The 19,786-nt window shown below is 36.0% G+C and overlaps 1 protein-coding gene across 2 annotated transcripts in view; it reads right to left on the reverse strand.

The window, feature by feature from the left end:
- Positions 1 to 19,786, reverse strand: part of LAMA2 (laminin subunit alpha 2) — a 535,576-nt gene that overhangs the window by 397,862 nt on the left and 117,928 nt on the right. For both annotated transcript variants that reach the window (XM_037842983.1, XM_037842982.1), the window contains exon 2: positions 6,159 to 6,329. In XM_037842983.1, the coding sequence (XP_037698911.1) occupies positions 6,159 to 6,329 (171 nt within the window). The remainder of the gene's footprint in view (positions 1 to 6,158; positions 6,330 to 19,786) is intronic.

The raw sequence follows: 19,786 nt of genomic DNA on the forward strand, positions 1-19,786 counted from the left end.
AAAGCAATTCACATCGTCAACAGACTTTATCGGATGCCAATTTTTCATTGCACTGTGCAAGGTAGTGGGAAATGGTTAATGCTAAGGCTGCTTAGTACTCTGGCCATCAACTAAAATGGGCAACTTTAAAGATAACTACAAAAATTAAGTGTGAAAAAATAATATTGGAATCTAACTGATGTGTCAATCATTCAAAGAAGCAAAGCGTCTACTGTTTGAGGCAGTTTAGTGTGCCATCAACTTTGTGAACGGAAACATAAAATCCTGAATTGTGGTTGAAAGATACTTGAACATTTACCCTTCTGACACATTCATTATTACCAAGGCTTGGGCAATCCAATACGTATCTGGTTTTAATATAAAATGCTGTCAAATCCATCCTACGAGGCTTCTTGCAGTAAGCCTTAAACTTTCCAACTTTCTACCACTATTTAAAAATAAAATGAACGATACCTTAAACTTCCCATCCAGCATTTGCCTGTCCCCATAATCAGTAATCAATAATGACAAGCCAGGAGCACATGGCCCACAAAACTCCACCACCCTGTCAACCAAATGCAGATCTCCCCTCACCTTTACTCCAGATGGATGAGAAGAGGATCTACTGTGAGAATTAAAAGGGAGACTGGAGCTAGGACGTGGAGATGTGGACAATCCTGGCCATCTCACACTCCTTTCCTCTGGCTCCCTTCCTTCTTTGTGCAATCCTCCAACCTCACAGGTTCCTCATCTTCTCCAGCTGAGTGCCATGTGTCTCAGATGGTAGCTGTTACCCCTGTGCTGCCAAAATTCTCATTCCATTCTGGTTCCCAGTTATTGGTCCTTGCCTGAAATCCTTGCTTCTCATTTTCTAAGAAACACAAGTTCTTTTCCTTTCCTTCTCCACTACACAGGCCCAGCTCAGCCACACCTAAGGTTGGCCGGGGCAGGGAGGTTGTTGAACATGACCCTATTTCTATTCCCAGAGCTGCAGTTAGAGAAAAGTCCCTAATATCCCACATAGAAGTTGGTGCATTTGCCAGCAGCCACGCAGACAAGGTGGAAGTTAGCTTTCCTGGTATTCTTCTGTTCTTTAGGGATTAAATATGTTTTGGGATGTCAGTCTTGGGATCATTTATAACACTAATTCTCTGGGAAGATATTTCAAATAAATGGGTTATAAATAACTTTCAGATTAGAGCACATCTTTTTGTATATTGCAGGAATACCTCAAATAGTGAACAAATCACATCAGTACAAGGAGCCACAGTTGACACTCCATTGCCTACATGATGTAGTAATCTAAACATTTATTCTAATAAAAATGGTGATGAGGCAGCATAATATTGGAAAATGAAGAGCTGGAATGTGAAGAGCTAGATACGTGTTCCACCATTTAGTCCTCACTTACTGGGCAACTACTTAAACTCTCTGTGTCATTTTTGAAATAGGGATAATAAAACTCCACTCAGGGAAGAGGTTTCCTGATTCTTGGATTTCAGAAAAAAGTAAACTTAAAAAACAAACAAACAAACAAACAAAAAAACAATAGAGAGATTCCAGGAATTGACAAAGGCATTCTAGCTTTTTATTTTTCCAAGTGAAAACATCCAAATTACAAATAGCAATCTCTCATGTATTTTACTGCCATTTAATATAACATCACCATTATTTTATAAAATAATAAAAATAATAATAATGCAGCAAATACCAGAAGCATAACTAAATATCAAATAAATGCCCCTGGTGGTGTGGGTGGTTGCTGCTTAAATTGGTGCATTAAGAATCAGCTCTATAAATGAAATATCACTGGCATTGGTTTGGAAAAAAATAAATATCACAGCAAGCCCTCCTCAAACATCCTCCTAAATCTTCTTTACAGACCATGGGTTTAACATGTGCTAGAAAAACACAAAATCAGCCATACTTCAAAATCCAATCTGTGGTTCTTAGGAAACTATGAGAGAAGTTGTCTAATTGGGAGTTTTGCTATCTGCCCCTTCAGGTCAGATTGATATGAGAATTAGTCACGAAAAGGAGGATTGGGAGATGAATCAACAATTAACCATAATCCCCATTATGAAAGTTTAATCATAATTAATTAGTAAATACTGATTAATTGTTGGCATAGTTCCCGTATTTAAAAGGAGACAGAAGCTTATAACATCCTCAGCAGGGATAGCTGTGCAAGTCAACCCAAGGGTAACTGCATCTGAAGATTGACAGGGGATTACTGAAGTAAACCTTCCAATCTGCTAGATTTTAATTGAGATGCACGATCTTTTAACAGTCAGGAAGTCAAGTTTAATTTTCGTTGTATGGTAATTAAGTGCAGACCTTCCAGATTTATTTATTATTTCATGTGGTGTCTTTCTAAATTTCTAATGCCAAAACAGAATTTTGAAATGTAATGGAGCTGGTAATTTTTTAAAAATAATAATAATTGCACAAAATCAATCCAGGCTGTGATAAATTTAAAACAAGGCAAGTAAAGAAAAATGGGGAACTACAAAGTATACTTCATATGCATCTTGCTATACTAAAACATTTTGTTCACTTTTTATCTCAAAGTGAAAACAGGGAGTAAAATCGTCTAAGCATGAGTCTCTTTCTCTGAGTCACAAGAGATCCTGAATATGGAGCTCTTAGAAGAGAAGCGACAGTGTAGCTCTTGTATTCAATTTGGCAAATGTATCTCATCCATTTTTCCAACCAGGAATCTCCCTTCAATTTTATTCAACTCCAGTCTTTGCTCTTTCTTCCATCTGGTCTCTGTGCCTTTGTATACATTCCCCTTTCTCCTCTACTTTCAAGGAATGCCTTATCCTCTTACCTCAATCAACTCTCTTTGTTAATGACTAGTGAAGTCTGACCACCTTCTTTGAGTTTTCCTTTGCAACTTGGGCTCCCACTGATGTTTTCCTTCTCAGAAATTCTACGTAATTTATAATATGTACCATAAGGTTTAGCCATTGAAATTACTGTTTTCAATACTGGTTAAATTTCATTCTGTGCCCAAGTCTTGTTTTGCTCTATGTAGGCTAGATCTCTCTTTCTCTCTCCCTCCCTACCTACCTACCATCTATCTATCTAATGTATTGTCTGTCTAACCTATCATCTATGTTTTTACATTCTTTCCCTCTCCAACTCTCCCTCTCTGTCCAGTCCATTCTAAACATGGATCTCCACACTCCCAGCCACCATGTTCCATGCCTTCAGGCTTTCTCACATTCTCTATGAAATCATCAAAGCTCTGAGTCCCTGAATTATTGGGAGTTTCTCCCCATCAGGCTTCCTCTTCATTCCTAATGAACCAAAAACTCATGTACTCATTTATTCTTTGGCCTTGACTTCCATTTCCCTCTCTCTGTAAAACTCCATGAGTCCAAACATTTGATTCCTTAATTTCACCCCATATGGACTTCTCACCTTGTTCTCACTATGGCCCAGCAATCTTCTTTTTATTACCTAAGAGCCTAGTCTAAATTTTTTACTTCTTTGCCTCAGCAGATGACCTAGACTCACAGCTTGATGAGGAAATTAGGACCACCAACTAAGAATTTCTTCCCTAATGCTTTCTTCTATCTTCCCCTAATCATTCTCCTCTTTTGCTGATTCAGTCAGGTAAGAGGTACATATTCCCTAATTTTAGGTTTTCACCTGTTCTTAATGTCCTGTTTTTACCTCCAGAGAAATATCACCACAACCATCCCTTTGTCTTCAATTTGTCTCCTGACCTCTCCTCTCAGCATTAAAACTGACACAAATGTCCTCTGTCCTTGAAAATGTTCTCAATACCACATCCTCTTTTGCCCAAGTCCTTTTTTTCACATTAAGAACACTCAAGAGGATAGACCTACATTCCCTTTTTCTCTTTCTACACTGCTCATCAACTCACTGCAACATGGCTTTCACCAGCCTCAACCCACTGATTGCACTAACAAGGTCAGCAATGGATGCCCATATTGTCATAATCAAGGGACACCTTTTTTAAGTTTTGATTACTTCATATCTTGAAAGCATTTAACATTGTTGATTGCTCCCTCTTCCTGAAAATGCTTTTCTTCTTCAGGTACATGGGGCTTCATTCTCCTGATTTCCTCACGCACTGTTTCCCTCCATTGCCTTCCTGGATTCTGCTTATGCTACCTCCCTTAGCTTTTGATGTTTCCATGGGGCTCTGACCTAGGTCCTTTGCTCCTATCATTCTATATAAGAAATAGCACACACATGGGATGCAAACCATCACTCACTCCCAAGCCTTTACCATAACAACTTATACCCTAGAAAATAACCCAAGTCATTAACAAAATAGGCTAGAAAGGTTTCCCATGGTTATCTTCTTTGGTGTTTTCACTGTTGTTGCTTTTCAGTTTTTTTTTAAACATTCCATGATATACAAGATCACTAATTTTAATAACAAACATCCCAAGTCTCCAAACATATTAATACTTTCAGCATCCCTAAATTATAGAATAAAGAAGGCAACATGCCTATAACTGGCTCCAAGGAAGAACACAAAATACCTCCTGGCTTTCTTTCTGAGATTACAAAAAAAAGCCAATTGGGAAGAAAGCTTTTTTCCATTTTTTAAGTGTAACAACTTTTTTAAAAGAGTAGGAAAACTGAAATCATTTATTGTGAATATTTATTCCCACCATAACACCCAATTGGAATTAAATATTCACTTTATTAACCTTGCCTATACATATGTATATTTGATGATTTGCCAACACTTTTATCTATATCAGCCTCCATATCTATAAGTTTGTCATACCATTCTCCCCTATTCCACACAAATTATTTATACATTAGTAACTTCTAGTTCTCTGTTTCATACCATCAAGATTCATATGCTTTTCCTTTTATAATACTTTTCCTCCTCATCTTACTAACTCCTACTTTCCAGGCTAGATTCAGAACAGGGGTCACTTTCTCCTAGGAATCTTTGGATGATCTCTCCACATGTTCCCTTAGCACCCAATTTACTTCTCTGTTTCCTCCACTTCCCTCTAAGCTCCTTAAGCCATGGATTAGATGTGATTTAACATTATACTCCAGTACAATGCACTGCTAGTAGTAGGTGTTCAAATACTAACTAAATAAATACATGGAAGTGTTCTGAGGGATCAGCATGACTCATGGAGACCAGTAAGGGGGCTTTAGATAGCGCCTCTACTTAAATCATTCCTCCTACAGTATTTAAGAACCTTAGTAGCCTGGTTCCAGCTTTCTGCACCAGATGCATCTCTACCCTCTGCCCTCTGACACTGTCAGCTCCAGCCATTCCTAAGGGATGTAGTTCCCTGAACAAGTAAGAGTTTCTGTCTTATTCTGATCCTTCTTCCTGGCATTCTGTCTTCTCCCCCATTTCCCCCTCCTCACCTCTTTACATGATCAACTCAAGCTTCCCCTCTGGTTCTCAGCTTAGATATCACTTCTTGGAAACTTTCACATACCCCAGGACTGAATTTGTGGCTCTCCTGTCTCTCCCCCTTAGGCATCTGAGCTCACCCTGTGTACTTACAACATTATATAGCTATTACCTGTTTCTTGCTCCTTTTTTGCTAGTCGAGCCCAGGGACCAAAGTTGAGGCAAAGAACATGCCTTATTCCTGTTGGATCCCCAGAACAGTATTTGATACATAAGTGACCAATGAATCATTAATGAAATAACAGGTGCTCAATAAATATTTGTTGAAAGCTTGAATGAATAACTACATCTGCTGTGGAAGTTGGAGCATAACTAATAGCCACCTCCCAGCCCCCACTTACTGCACCCCCTCCTTTACCGTTATGTGCAGATACTTTGATGTGTTTCCACTCTGCAGCCTGGGGGAGATGTGAGGTCTAATGGGGAGGCTTGACCATATTAAACTGGGAAACCAGGAACAAGCACCTCCAGCTGTTTAGTAGCAGGGCCCCTTCCCCCTGGGTTGTATAAATACCCTGCCCTGGGGCAGCACAGATTTGTCTCTCCTCTACAGTGCTAAATGGAGCATGTGGAACACCCATCCATGGACCCAAATGAAGCAGTTGGCCTCCAAAGGGTTCTTTGTCCCTACTCTTTTGGACCCTTTGTGCTATGTAAGTCCTTTGGTGTTAATGCAACTTGGCCTCAAAGTCACTCAATTATTTGTCCCACCCAGTGAAATACAAAGACATGCTAAGATACATACGGTATGGATGGCTGCTATTTTGATTGCAGATTCGACATTGGGGATTCCTCACCGGCTGCCCAGGGACATGCTCTACCAATTTGCAGTACATTTCTGGTCCTCTTTCTCCACATGTTGCATTGGTGGTGATGAGAGCATTGGAAGCAAGATTCAGCACAGCAGGGAATAAACCTGAAAAAAAAGATGGACAAATGAAGATGTGTGGCCGAGAAGCAGAGTGGCATGGTTTGGGTGGATTTTAAATGGCAATTATGGTATGATATTTTTCAGAACTTTAAATCAATCCAAAAATGAAATAATTAGTGATAATTATTTTATCCTCTAAATTTGCACATAATACACGGTTAAATAAACAGTCTGTATAACTTTCTCTTCTGCCATTGATCACCATTGTGTATTTAACTATACAATTATCCTTTCATCAAATATACTTTGAGTACATTCAATGTGCCAAATACAGTTAAAAGAGTGGGCATGAAAGATGGGTTTATTGTGGGAAGTGATCTCAAGCTGAATCTTAAAGGATAAATGGAAGTTTATTGGGTAGAGAAAAGGAGAAAAAGGAAAAGGCAAACATACTAGGCAGAGGAAGCAGCATGTATTTATGAACTTTAACCTGAAAACTTATTTCAAGTGGAGTGTCTGACAGAGGACATGAATTTGTAATGGTTCTAACCTGCAAAGTTATATGACTATACAGCTATTGCCATAGGTATAGACACAGATAACATAGACATTGATATAGTTATTTATGTAAATTATACATGGTTATTATATATATATATATATATATATATATATATATATATATATCAAAACAAACATTACATATTTGTTACTATTAGTAGTAAGTTTCAGTGGAGACTTTCCTCCAGTTTAACTTACTGTGCAGGGAAAAAAAAATGGGTAGTAAGAAGAAAGATATGCTGGGCATCCTGTTTTTAGGAGGACAAAACTACCTCTCATCCTTCTGAGTTTTGGTAGTCCAGCTACTTCTGGGCCCTTCAAATAAGCCAGGTTGCTCACTCAAAAGCCATCTCAGGCAGTGGCCAACATCTCTAACAAGGCCCCAGGACATTCTTAGTTTTGCTTAGTGATCTTTGCATCCTCCCTCACCTCCTACTCATGGCCCTGATATTGGGTTGTATTTTGTAGGTATGGCTAAGAAGCTCCACGCCCTGCTTTGGTTCAGTCCCTTGGGACCAGATATGAGCTGACCAGGCCTACACTTTCCCAGGCCTGAATATTATGGAAGGGAGCCAAAAAGTGAAGATAGCTGGCAAAAATTATTTTGCTGTTTATTGTATGTTCATAAAATATGTAATTGAATTACATCCCTGTTTCTTCACAGAATAAAATGAATAAAACATGAGCAAAATTGCATAGAAATAAAAGGGTTACTGGTATGGAAGTCATATTTATTCAGAAGCTATTTCATAGTCTTCATATTATTTAATCCTCCATCAGTTCCATTGGGCAAGTTCTAACAGTCCCATTTTACAGATGAAGAGACTAGAAACTGTAGCTCACTGAGCATATACAACTTGCACAAAGCTGTGAATTTGTACAATTGATAACTAAGATTTTATTAAGCTCTTTAATTCAGAGCCTTATCCTTGTCAGGGTATAAAGAAGAGCCAAAACCTGGTCTCAGGAAAACTTATCAATTTGCATATTTAATAAAGGAACTAACTTACTCAAGCATCACCCCATTATTGTTTCATAGTTTTCTGCCCATAAATTAAAATTATTAATAAAACATACATTTATTATCTTTCAGTTCTTCCCATTGATTTCTGTTATGCTTATAGACCATATCCTCAAAATTAACCTTTTCATAATTTAATTGCTTTGCTCTGTGGTCAAGGAACAGTACCTTTTTGAAATTTCATCAGTTATTTTGCTGGGTTTTTTTTGTTTTTGTTTTTGTTTTTGTTTTTAAATCAGCAAAGTATATTGGTCTGGGAAGTTCCTCAATTAGTTGCTAATGACCAGTTTGAAGAATCACTCTATATCTGAGCTTTTCTTGAATCTTCAGCATGTCATATTATAGATTGCAGCCCATTTTTCATTATATGTTAAATCTATTTGGCTGAATCTATTTATTCTTATACAAAAACAGCAGAGCAATATTTACTGCCATATTAAGTACAGGTTACTTGGTTAAGATTATGTGAACATTGCAAGTGTAAATGAACTGCAAATAGCCAATATTATATAGTATTGACTTACAGCTTCTTAATTTAATCTGATGTCACCTAATGTTAATGACATAAAAGCCAGTGATGCACACAGTTAGGACTGACATTTTTTTCTGAATAGTATGTAGACTAAATAAATTTAGTTGACTTATGGTTAAAAGCAACAAAGGCTGAACAAAATAAATATTGTATATATACATATATCATATATATATTTTAAAGATCAGAATATGTACTTTATAAAAATAATATAATATATTTTTCTGTACTATTTATATTTTGTAAAAAGACAATCAAGAAAATGCTGGGTATATCTAATGTAAAAAAAGAAATTCTGCCATCATAGGTAAATATTTAGAAAATTTGCCAAATTTTTCAGTTTTTATTTAGATATTTTTATACTATATTTGCTTGCTCAAATAATGTGGCATGTTCATATATGTTTGCTTGATTTTTATTATCTTTATTCTGAAAAATCCCACATTCTGGTTTCAAACAACAGAAGCATTTTTAAGAAGCTACATGTAAAGTTTCTGCTTTTAGTAATTGTGGAGGAGTTGCTATTGGATGAACCTTCCTGCAAATAACAACACATCATTCACAACATCCAGTATAATTTAAAAAAAAGTTGACCTATGGAAAAACAATAAAATGTGACCCATAAATAAGAAAGAAAGCAATCAATGGAGACTAACACTGAGATGACCCAGAGTGGGAATTAACACATAAATATTTTAAGGCATTTTTTTATAACTATACTCAAGAACACAAAAAAGTATGCATTTAGTAAAAAAACATGCTATCTCAGCAGAGAGACAAAAACAATAAAAAATACCAAATGTACATTCTAGAACTGAAAAATACACTATATGAAATAAAAAGTCATTATATGGAATTAATAGAAAATTGGTGATGACAGAAGAAAGTGTAAGTAAGTATGAAGATAAATCAATAGACTATTTTTTCCTAATAGTCTTATTATTGTATATGTTCTATACAATACATATGATGTTTAAAGCTAAATATATAAGATGGTTTTGTGGGGTTTACAGTATATGTATATGTAATACATATGACAATTATAACATAAAGGAATGGTGGGGTGGGAAGGTAGTGATAACAGAACTATATATTTGCAAGGTTCTTATGTTTTACATTAAGTGTATGGTACAATATCAAAAAGGCAAACAACAAATGTTTACAAGTTTGTGGAGCAGCTAGAACTCTAATACATTGTTGATGGGAGAAATAAGTACAGCTACTTTAGAAAACTGTTTGGCAGTTTCTAATAAATTTAACCCTAAACCTATGCACTGACCCTCACAATTCCACTCCTAAGTAAATACCCAAAAGAAAAGAAAGCATAGGTCTAAAAAAAATCTTATATATGAATGCTTACAATAGTTTTTCTCCTAATAGGAAAAATTGGACACAGCCCAAGTTTCCGTCGATGGGAGAATTGATACAGAAACTGTGGTGTATTCCTATTACCAAAAACCTACCACTCCGCGTTAAAACAGAACAAACCACTGATTCATGCAACAACTTAGATGACTCTAAAAATCATTAAGCCAAATGAAAGAAGCCTCATACAAAAGAGTGCACATTCTATAATTTTAACTATATGAAATTTTAGAACAGGTGAATATAACCATTAGGGAAAACAAAACAAAACAAAATGGTTTCCTTTAGGGGTTTTGGATAGGGGCTGACTGGAAAGAGGCACAAAGGAAATTTCTGGGGTAATGGTAATATTCTACTTGATAGGTGTTTGTGTTACACAGATATATGCATTCATTAAAACTCATTGAACATTACACTCAATGAGGATTTGTGCATTTTACTGTTGGTAAATTTTACCTCAAAAAGAAAGTAAATCGATACTGAAGTCTATTCATGATATTAATGGTGAAGTGTTTAGGGGTGAAATTTGCAATGCATCAAAAAAAAGATGGATTCATGGATAGATATGTTCAGATGAATATATGGATAAGGTAAACACAGAAAAATATTTATTGTAGAATCTAGATGAGTAGATGAGTATTCACTGTATGATTCAACTTTTCCATGTGCAGGAAATTTTTAATAATAAAATGTTGGCAAATCATCTACACAAATAAATTTGTAAGATTTATCTCATTCCTTGGCTTTTATAAAGAGTCAATAAGAGTAACAATAAAAATTTAAATTGACGTCTCCTAAATCAAATCTGGAATAAGTTGCTGGATATTAGTACCTCAATGGGAAACGGTATTTTCAATCCCCTTCTGAACCACAGGAAGGGAAGGAAATACTGGGTTAGTAAAACAGCTGAAAGTCTCTCCAAGAACCCTGGGCCTGCAATCAGTAGATGACTCTCTTTCTCTTTCTAGCTTTCCCAGCTTTTATTTCATAAAAATGAAGAACTTTGCCTCAGATTTATATTTAATGCACAAGTGTTAAGTGCATTCATAGAGAAACACATTTAACAAATTAGTAAGTGATCTTCTGTGTGACATAATGAAGACTGACTGGTTCCTTGGGCTTTAGCCAGTGAGTTCTGGTAGCAAAACAGACGGTTGTTATCTTGTAGCAAAAAGATTTAGGTTCAAAGAAGCCAAGTTCAAACTTGAATTTCACAAATGTAAAAAATAATGCTCAGAACTTAAATGGCACAGCTAGTTCTCAGACACTGTTGTAGTAACCCTAAATCAATGAAAATTAATTTTATTATTAAAAACCTACTCCTCTCTCCCCTCTCTACAGTAAGTGAAAAATCCTTTATCATCTCCTATATCATTCCTGAGTGTTATGCAATCTAGTTCTCTTTTTACCCTTATATGCACACTCACAGGCCAACTTCCATCATAGCTTTACAATGCCTACAACTCATTTCCTAATTTCTCCATATTGAGTGCTCTTTCAACCTCTTTATTGTAATTAAAGCCTTGATTTCCTCTAGCAATGACCCACTTCTCAGATCCCCCCCCCAGTGGAGCCCTAGAATCACTGGAAGATGAAAAGCCAGCATCTTCTTGCTCTTCAATGCTACCCATAAATCAGTTCCTTTCATTGTCACTTAACAATTTCTTTTCTAAAAGTCCACATAATCCACCCTTTATATGTACTCATCTCCATTACTGGCCAACCTCCTGAAGACTATCCACAAAAATATTAGTATCTGATTCATAGGCTTCTTTATCCCCCAGTCTCTGTCTAATCAATTCTTACTAAATAGGTAAGCATAAACCAGCATTAGTAAAATTTTATCCCACAGAAACCAGAATATGTTAAAAGATATTTTATGAACATAATGCCTTGCTTCTTTCCATTCTAAGGTTTCTGCTTTCAATTTACTTTCCTGTCTCTAGCATAACTCTGCCTACATACATATATCCCTATATATATACTGATTCTATCTTACACCTATTGCAAAGGCACCCTAACAATACATCCTGCCATGACTTCACTTCTTCCACACTGCTATTGAAGTTATCTTCCTAAAAATTAAATCTGATCATGTCACTTTTTTGCTTAAAGACCTCTGTAAATTGCCTGTTGCCTACCACATAGACACCAAACTCCTTGGTAATCTGAAAATTTGTAATCAGGCCCCTACCAACCTCTGGAAACTCATTTGTTGCTATCCTCCTCTGTGCATTCCTGCATATACAGTACACTGATAATCTTACTATTTACAAATATACCAGCTGCATGGAAATTCTGTATCATGGCATTATCCTGTCTTTTCTATACTGAATGCTTTTTTGCCACATGGCCATCTACTCATCTTTCATAATCCAGCTCAAATATCCCCTGCTCTGTAAAAGTATTTTCTGACTGTACCAGACAGAAATAGTTGTTTCCTTGTTGGTGTCCACATAGAACTTAATTAATATTTTATTATAACCGTCATCATACTGAAACTTTAATATCTTTTCCAGTGGATCTCCAGTCTATAAAATTATTGAGTACAGAGACAGCATCATTCTCATTCTTGTTTCCTTAGTAACTAACACTAACTGGCATATAATAGCATTCAAATTTAAATTTGAGTGAGAATAAATACATATACCAGTATAATCTTTCTGGAGAGAAATCTGGAAAAAAAAAAAAAAAAAAGAAAGACCAATAAACTAATCAAACCCCTGATATAGTGAAAGTATAGAACTTAATTTTGTTAAAATAATACCAAATTATTTTATCAGTAAAATAATTCAAAGAAAACCCCAACATATTTGAGAAATGCAGTAGACTTTTGTCATCTCTTGGCTGTCCAACACCCTTGCCTCCATTTCCATTCTTGGCTAATTGGCACAGTGTTTAGTATTGATGCTAAGCAGAGCCCGTCCTCCTATCAATGAAGCGTCCATGCCAAAATTCTTTCTCTCTGCCCTCTAGCAGTTAGGGTATGTGCACGTGAATTTGGCATAGGGCTCTGAATTTTGAGCATATGAAGCAAGGACAAGGGAGATAAGGAAGGTCAGATCATGACAGAGGCAGGAGCGAAGTGCCAGTGGGTGCTCGAGGGAGAGTGGTGACAGCAATGGCCATTTCTGTAGCTTTCATCTCCTGAGACCAGTTCTCAAACTTTTCCAACAATTCTGCAAGTTATGTGGTATATTCCAAATACATTTCTGCTTAAATTAAGCAGTAGCAGAGGTCTCTGTTGCTTGTGACCAAGAAGCCAAATGAATGTGAAGATCATTTATTTATTTATACTCCTACACTCACACACACACACACACACACACACACACACACACACACACATATACAGAGCAAAGATAGAAAGATTGAGAAAGAAAGCAACTTTATTATGACTAAAAAATAGACAAATATGTTGACATCGTTTCAATATCTATAGGATAAATGTGAAGGTCAATAGCACATCAAAAAATAGAAGTGACACTAATCACAAATAAACAATGACTGTTTACACAATTTTATGCAAAAACCATGATCAGAAGTGGCCATCATGTTTCCAAAAAATCTGTTTAATGCTGAAAGTTTCCTTCTATTTTTTTTCTTTGAATTTTTTATTTTGATTAACTGTGGGAAATGCGGTAAGCCATCGTTTAAAATTGACCACTATCTAGCTCATCTGTGAAGAAAATCTAATGTAATCTAGCATAAAGAATTTCTAAATTCTAAAGAATGATTTGCATCATGTTTTCATCAGCTTAAATATTAGACTAAACAAATGTGGTATAGCTGTCTTCATTGCCTGTTTTAAGCACTTATATTTATTTTTCTTATTAACACTCAAAGATACTAATATATCTCTATATAGCAACATAAACATATATGCATACATTTATTTTTCTCTTTCAATTAATTTCTCAAATAATCTTTCTTGTTGACATTTATAGTCCAGCTTGTAAAGGGCACCACTAATATAATTGATAACAGATGGTTCATGAAAATGTGCAATGGAAAAGTCATCAGTCGATGAAACAATTATCTTCAATATATTCAGTGTTTAAATAAGTTTCAAAAAAAAAACATTTCCTATCATTTACAGCAATATATTTCCACTCTCTTCCTCTCTCTTTTTCTCTCTTTCTTTCTGCCACCATAGTCTTGGTACACAATATTTCTCCTGCTAGTTCATAACAAGCACTTCTCATTCACCTCTCAATGGAATAAGAGGAAAATTTCTGTTTGAACGTTTCTAGCTTTTCATTTCAGTCTTCTAGGTCCAGGGAATATTTCAAAAAAAAAAAAAAAAAAAAAATTTCATGCAACCAAACAGAGCTATTTGCAAGTAATTTGGTATTTAAAAGACAAAAGAATACATGCCAATTTAAAATGTTCTAAGAAATATCAAGAAAGAAAAGAGACATTTGCCTGTTGCAATCCTGAGCTATGTGGGCCTGTAGGAACACATTGGGTATAAAATAAAAATGGGACTAAACCAAATGTTGCTGAAGAGTATGATTTCCAGCTGTGCACTGCAGGAAGTAACTTAATGCACTTGATCCGTGATGCAGATGAAGAGTTTCATAGAACTGGAAAATCAGTCTAATTTGAACTAATAGCTGTCCAGACACAACAATGCTTGTAGGCTGGGAAAAATGTACTGTTGAATCCAGTTGCTCAGAAACAAACAAAACCAAAGAGAGCACGTATCTAGTCCTAGCCCGTGTTTACAGGCCTTTCAGATTTATCATGTGTTATTACTTAGTTTTGCCCTTTCCTGCTCCCAAGAAAAAAAGGATATTTTTGGAAACTTCTGGTTTGATTTGGTCTCCTTTCATTTTTTTAATCCGAAAAAGTAGTTCAGGCTCCTCTCTGGAGTTACTTAAAAAAGTACTTACTATCTCCATTCCAAACAGATTGAGGTAAAAATTTAGGATTTTTATTTTAGTCAAAAACAAAATAAACCATATGTAACCATACTCTGATGGCCCTCAATCAGGAATTGCTTATAGAATATCAGCACCACCTCTATGTGGCAGGTATCCAAACGCAACAAGGACTGTGAGGGCCATTACAAATTCAAATATCACTTGAGCCACTTGGCCTAGCTAAGTACTATACGATTGTATTAAATTCCTGACCAAGCGCTTCATTTGTCTTTTTAAAACAGGACTACATCATAAATTTACAGCAACCTAAAACTTAGATATGCAAAAGAAAATAAATGCCATTTTGGCAGTGACTTAAAATTTAGACATACCTAAGAAAACAAATGCTGTCATAATCCAGATTCTGATGAGAACATTAAAGGATTCAACAGGGAAGACTTGCAACTTCATTTGTATACCAGTGATTTCAAGTAAGGCACTTGTACTTCAAAGTTCCTCAACTTCCCCTAATTCTTCCAGATACTCTTTGAAGCCTATTCTGACCATTCTGAGCTTGATAAATGCGAGTTGACCACTACCTCTGATCAACAAAGTTTTCTTAAAATGCAAATGATAATAATTAAAAAGAAAAAGAAAATCAAATTTAGCAAAATATTGTCCCCAGGCCTGGACAGAATAGATGTTTGTCTAACTTCAAATCTCCCTTGCCAAGATGCAATCTCCACTCCTCCCTGTTTCTCTCATTTATTGAGTTCCTGTTATCTGGTAGGCATTGTTTGGTCACAGAATTTCCAGTCTTGGAATTTGTGTAGTTATTTTACCAACCACCACTATTAAAATTAGAAACCATAACTGATTCCACTTGTAGAGCAATCCAGAATAAACCTAAAGTTTTTCAGAATCATGATAAAAAATAATCACCATAGCTGGGATACTTATTTAGAATGTTCTAGCATAAGGGTACCCAAAATATTCATAGAGGAGGTGGTGGTTGGGGAGAAATAGACTGCTTCCAACCCTCTTCCAAACTCACTTCATCAATATCAGCAGAACATATGTTCGGTATCTGCTCTCTTCCGCCTGGCTTCCAAAACCGAGACTGTAAACTAGATGTCTCTTTGAAAGGTCTGTGTGCAAACTCAAAATGAGAAGCAAAAAAAGGAGGAGAGGAAATGCCGAACGCTTTTATGAAAATGAAATTTAGAGCCTCGAACTGGAAATTACACCAACCACAAACTTTTTTGTAATATAAAAAAAAAAAAATGAGCAACTTAATGGTTACATCTGCTGTTAGTGTTGCCCCCAAAGATAAAAATAAAAAGATGATAAATCTAAACTAATTGCTATGTCTGTAGTGTATCAGTCTAACCAGGAGTATGGGCTGATATTTACCTCCTTCAAACAACAATACCAGAAGGGGCTAAGGGGCCTTCAGTGACTACAACTGCATCAGGAGAGATATCATTCCCCTACGGGCCCTGCTCTTATTTAAGGATGGTTAGATAATTTCTTATCTCTAGTGATTAAAAACACAATAAAACACTGTTCCATATTATGTTTCCCCTAGCTTAAAAGACCTGGAAAAAATGAAAAAGAAAAATCACATTCATTTAGTTCTCTCTCTTTTTCATTTGTTTTTTATCAGTAAGTATTAAAGTTCCTTGGGGCTTAATCCTGAATTTTCCTCTTATTTCATTCTTCTCCCCAGGCAATCTCATCCACTTCCATGCCATTTACATACCAACTGGGTAGATACCAACTCCCAAGTGGCATCCCCAGGCCAGATCTCTTTCTGAAACTCCAGACCTATTTATCCACATCCCTGAATGACACATCCACTTAGATATATCACAGGCATCTCAAACTTAATCCATCCTGAAAAGAGCCCCTGATTTTCAACCACACACATGCCCAAACATAGACCCCTCCTTCCCAGTGGGCTACTTTGAGTTCTCTCAAGCTCAACATGTATTACCTTTATACCCAGTATCTCATACAGAAACCTGGGAGCCATTGTTGACACCACTCTGTCACTAAATACTATTCTCATTCCAAAATGAATTTCAGATCCATCCATTTCTCGGGACCAAGTCACAGATATTTCTAACATCTGGACTTCTGCAATAGCTTCTTAAATGGACTTCTGATGATCCCTTGCCTTTCTTCTCTCCCTTTTTCACAACAAAGCAGAGTGGTTTTCTTAAAATGCAATTATGATTGGATCAATCCTCTTAAAACCTTTTAATGGATTCTAACTATGCCTAGGTTAAAATTCAAAATCATTGTCCTGGCTTACAATATCCTCTCACCACATTTAAAGAATACTGACTTTAGTCGGTTTCTAGAGAAAGGCTAGGGTACGTGCTTCCTTAGGACTTCACCAAGAAATCACTCCTTATCTTTCCTCTACTCTCTACACTACTTACCTCTCACAAATGTTTCTTCCGTAAGTCTTATCTCTCTATGAAGCCTTTCTTAACCCACTCTAACCAGGTCCCATCGTAATCTCTAATGATGCTTTACGTTTCCTGTGTAGCCCTGATTACAATGTGTAATTTTACATTACGATTGTTTGCACGAGGTCTATGTCCATTGTTAAAATGTAAACTCTATGTTTCTTTTGTTTACAGCTGGATTTTCAGGGCCTCACACAGGGCTGGGCACACAATGGTGTTTAAAAATATTCTCAAAGGAGAAATTCATCTCAGAATTTAGTGCATAAATTGTGTTCCTGTTCTGAAGAACTGGCAAACCTTCTGTTGTCGAAAAATAAAAATATAAAAAAGCAAGAAACAAACAAAACACAATACAACATACCTACAAAACACAGATGCATTTCTTCTTTTGCTTTAATGACTTAGCAGTCCAGGTAATATTATCAAGGGTTAAAGCCAATTTTCATAAAGTTTTTTGTGTTCACTGTCTCTCTAAACCAAAACCCTGACCTTCTAGGTCATTTCTCAACATCCATCTTGAAAAATAAACTAATAAAACTTTCTATTTGCAATTTGTTATGAGTCACCTTGAATTCTCTCTGGGATTAGGTTGGTTTGGTTGATAAATTGGGTGTTTGATGATTGGCTTTCCAACAGCCCAGTCTATTCCACCCCTACCCCCAGCCCCAAAAACCCATAGGAAGACAAAATTAAAGTTATGCTTGCTATTGGGTTGCTATTGTAACTTTGGGATGACTGTGTTATCACTCAAATTGTTGCAGAACTCAGCCTGAGCCATAAGGTGAGGAATTAGAATGAGGGTTGCATGGGAAAAATATTTACTGCTGACTCAAGCAACTAATTCTGTTTTATGCTTTAAAAGCAAATTCTAAACACTTCAGTATATCTATGGAAATACTTGTTTTATAGACAAAATTTTTTTGAAGTGAGATTTGACAGTGTTTATAGCAAAACACTGTTCTCTACAGCTGTTTGAGCACACATAAATATGCAGGAAAACTCACAAATATTCTGTTCCCTCAGTACTTGAGGTAAAAATCAACATTTTACAGACATTTAGCAAGTGTTGCTAATACTAGTTCTCATTTACCATGCACACATAAATTCTCAGATATAATGAGTTTTGGGTCAAAGTGTTATTTTTGCCTTTAAATAACTTTCTCTGACCACTAAACTCTAAGTTCCTTGAAGGTAGAGGCTACAATTTATTAATCTTTTTATTCCTAGGGATGACCAGTGTCACTGACAAAAAATAAGTACTCAGTGAATATTCATAAAACTAATGAATAACTTCAGAAACACACCAGTTCTAACTTCTTTTTAAAATTTCTGCATGGGGCATATTTTTTCTAATCTATGTGTTCCTTTAAAACAAACAAGCAAAAGTAAAACCAAATGTCCTGAGCCATTCATTGTCACATGGTATATTATTCTTAACCTGTGGTTGAATAACATAATTCTTCAATCTTAATAGGGTGTAGCATTGAAAAGGTATTTCAACGTGTCTCCTGATTCTCACAGCAAACTTTTATAATAGATGGGATAGGCACTATTAGCTTGATTTTATAGATAAGAAAATGGAAGATCAGTAATAATAGGTGATTTCCTAACTTTAAAAGTTATGTTTCTCAAATCCATACTCTCATACTATGTTTATTTAATTCCTCTAACCGGCCAGATGCTAAGCTAGGCTGTTAATATCCAAGCATGAATACCTACAAGGTACTGCTTTCACAAATTACAAGAGAATTATATGAGGGAATGCCTGCATAATTTTTATTAGACCCATTTTAATAGTGGGAATAGACCAGAATTAGTTGTTGACAACAAGGCAGCAAGGAGAGAGTTTCACAGCTACTTGTGATTTTGGCAGAGGCCAAAGCCCAGAAGTGAGCTGAGGTAGGGATGTATACAAGTTCAGAGGGATCGGAGTCATCCAATCCTTATCTTAACTGCCTAGACATGGGTCAGGAACCCAAATTTGGAGATGATGAGGTCAAAGATAAGAGCCTTCGATACACAGATGTAATACTGGATCAACTGCTTCTAAAGGCGGAAATCTGTATTTTAGGCTACAGTGAAAGATGGACTTCAAGGTGCAGGCAGATCTAAGTCATGGGTAGAGGTAAAAAGACACTACAATTGGTTGACCTAGGGGTCTGAAGTGATGACACCTTTCCTAAAAATCAACTTAAGATTTTCAAAATCAGAAAATTTCTGAAGAACTGTTCAAAATGCTAAAGAAAATAGTGTATTACTACTTGCAAGAAAATATTTCCATAGTTTCCCTTGGTTTCGTGGTGTGTTTTTTTGTTTTTGTTTTGGTCAGGCTTTCTCAAAACTCATACACTTAGAAGCATGTCTTTTTCCTCCAATTTATTAGCAGACATTAAGGAAACCACTTATCACCAATTTTATTCTTTTATAACTCGTCATCTTTAAAGTATCTAATTATCTTTAGACTTCCCCAGAATAAATACCATTTGTCTTAGTTTGTCAGGGTTCCTGTAACAAAGTACAGCAAATTGTTGGCTTAAACATCAGGAATTTATTGTCTTACAGTTTTGGAGGCTAGAAGTACAAAATCAAGGTGTTGGCAGGGCCACGCTTTCTCTGAAAGCATGGTCTGGTGTTGGCTTGTCAGCAGGCATTCTAGACCTCAGTCTCTACCTGTGTCACTT

This window comes from Choloepus didactylus, chromosome 7 (genome assembly GCF_015220235.1).
Source record: "Choloepus didactylus isolate mChoDid1 chromosome 7, mChoDid1.pri, whole genome shotgun sequence".
Taxonomy (NCBI): Eukaryota; Metazoa; Chordata; class Mammalia; order Pilosa; family Megalonychidae; genus Choloepus; species Choloepus didactylus.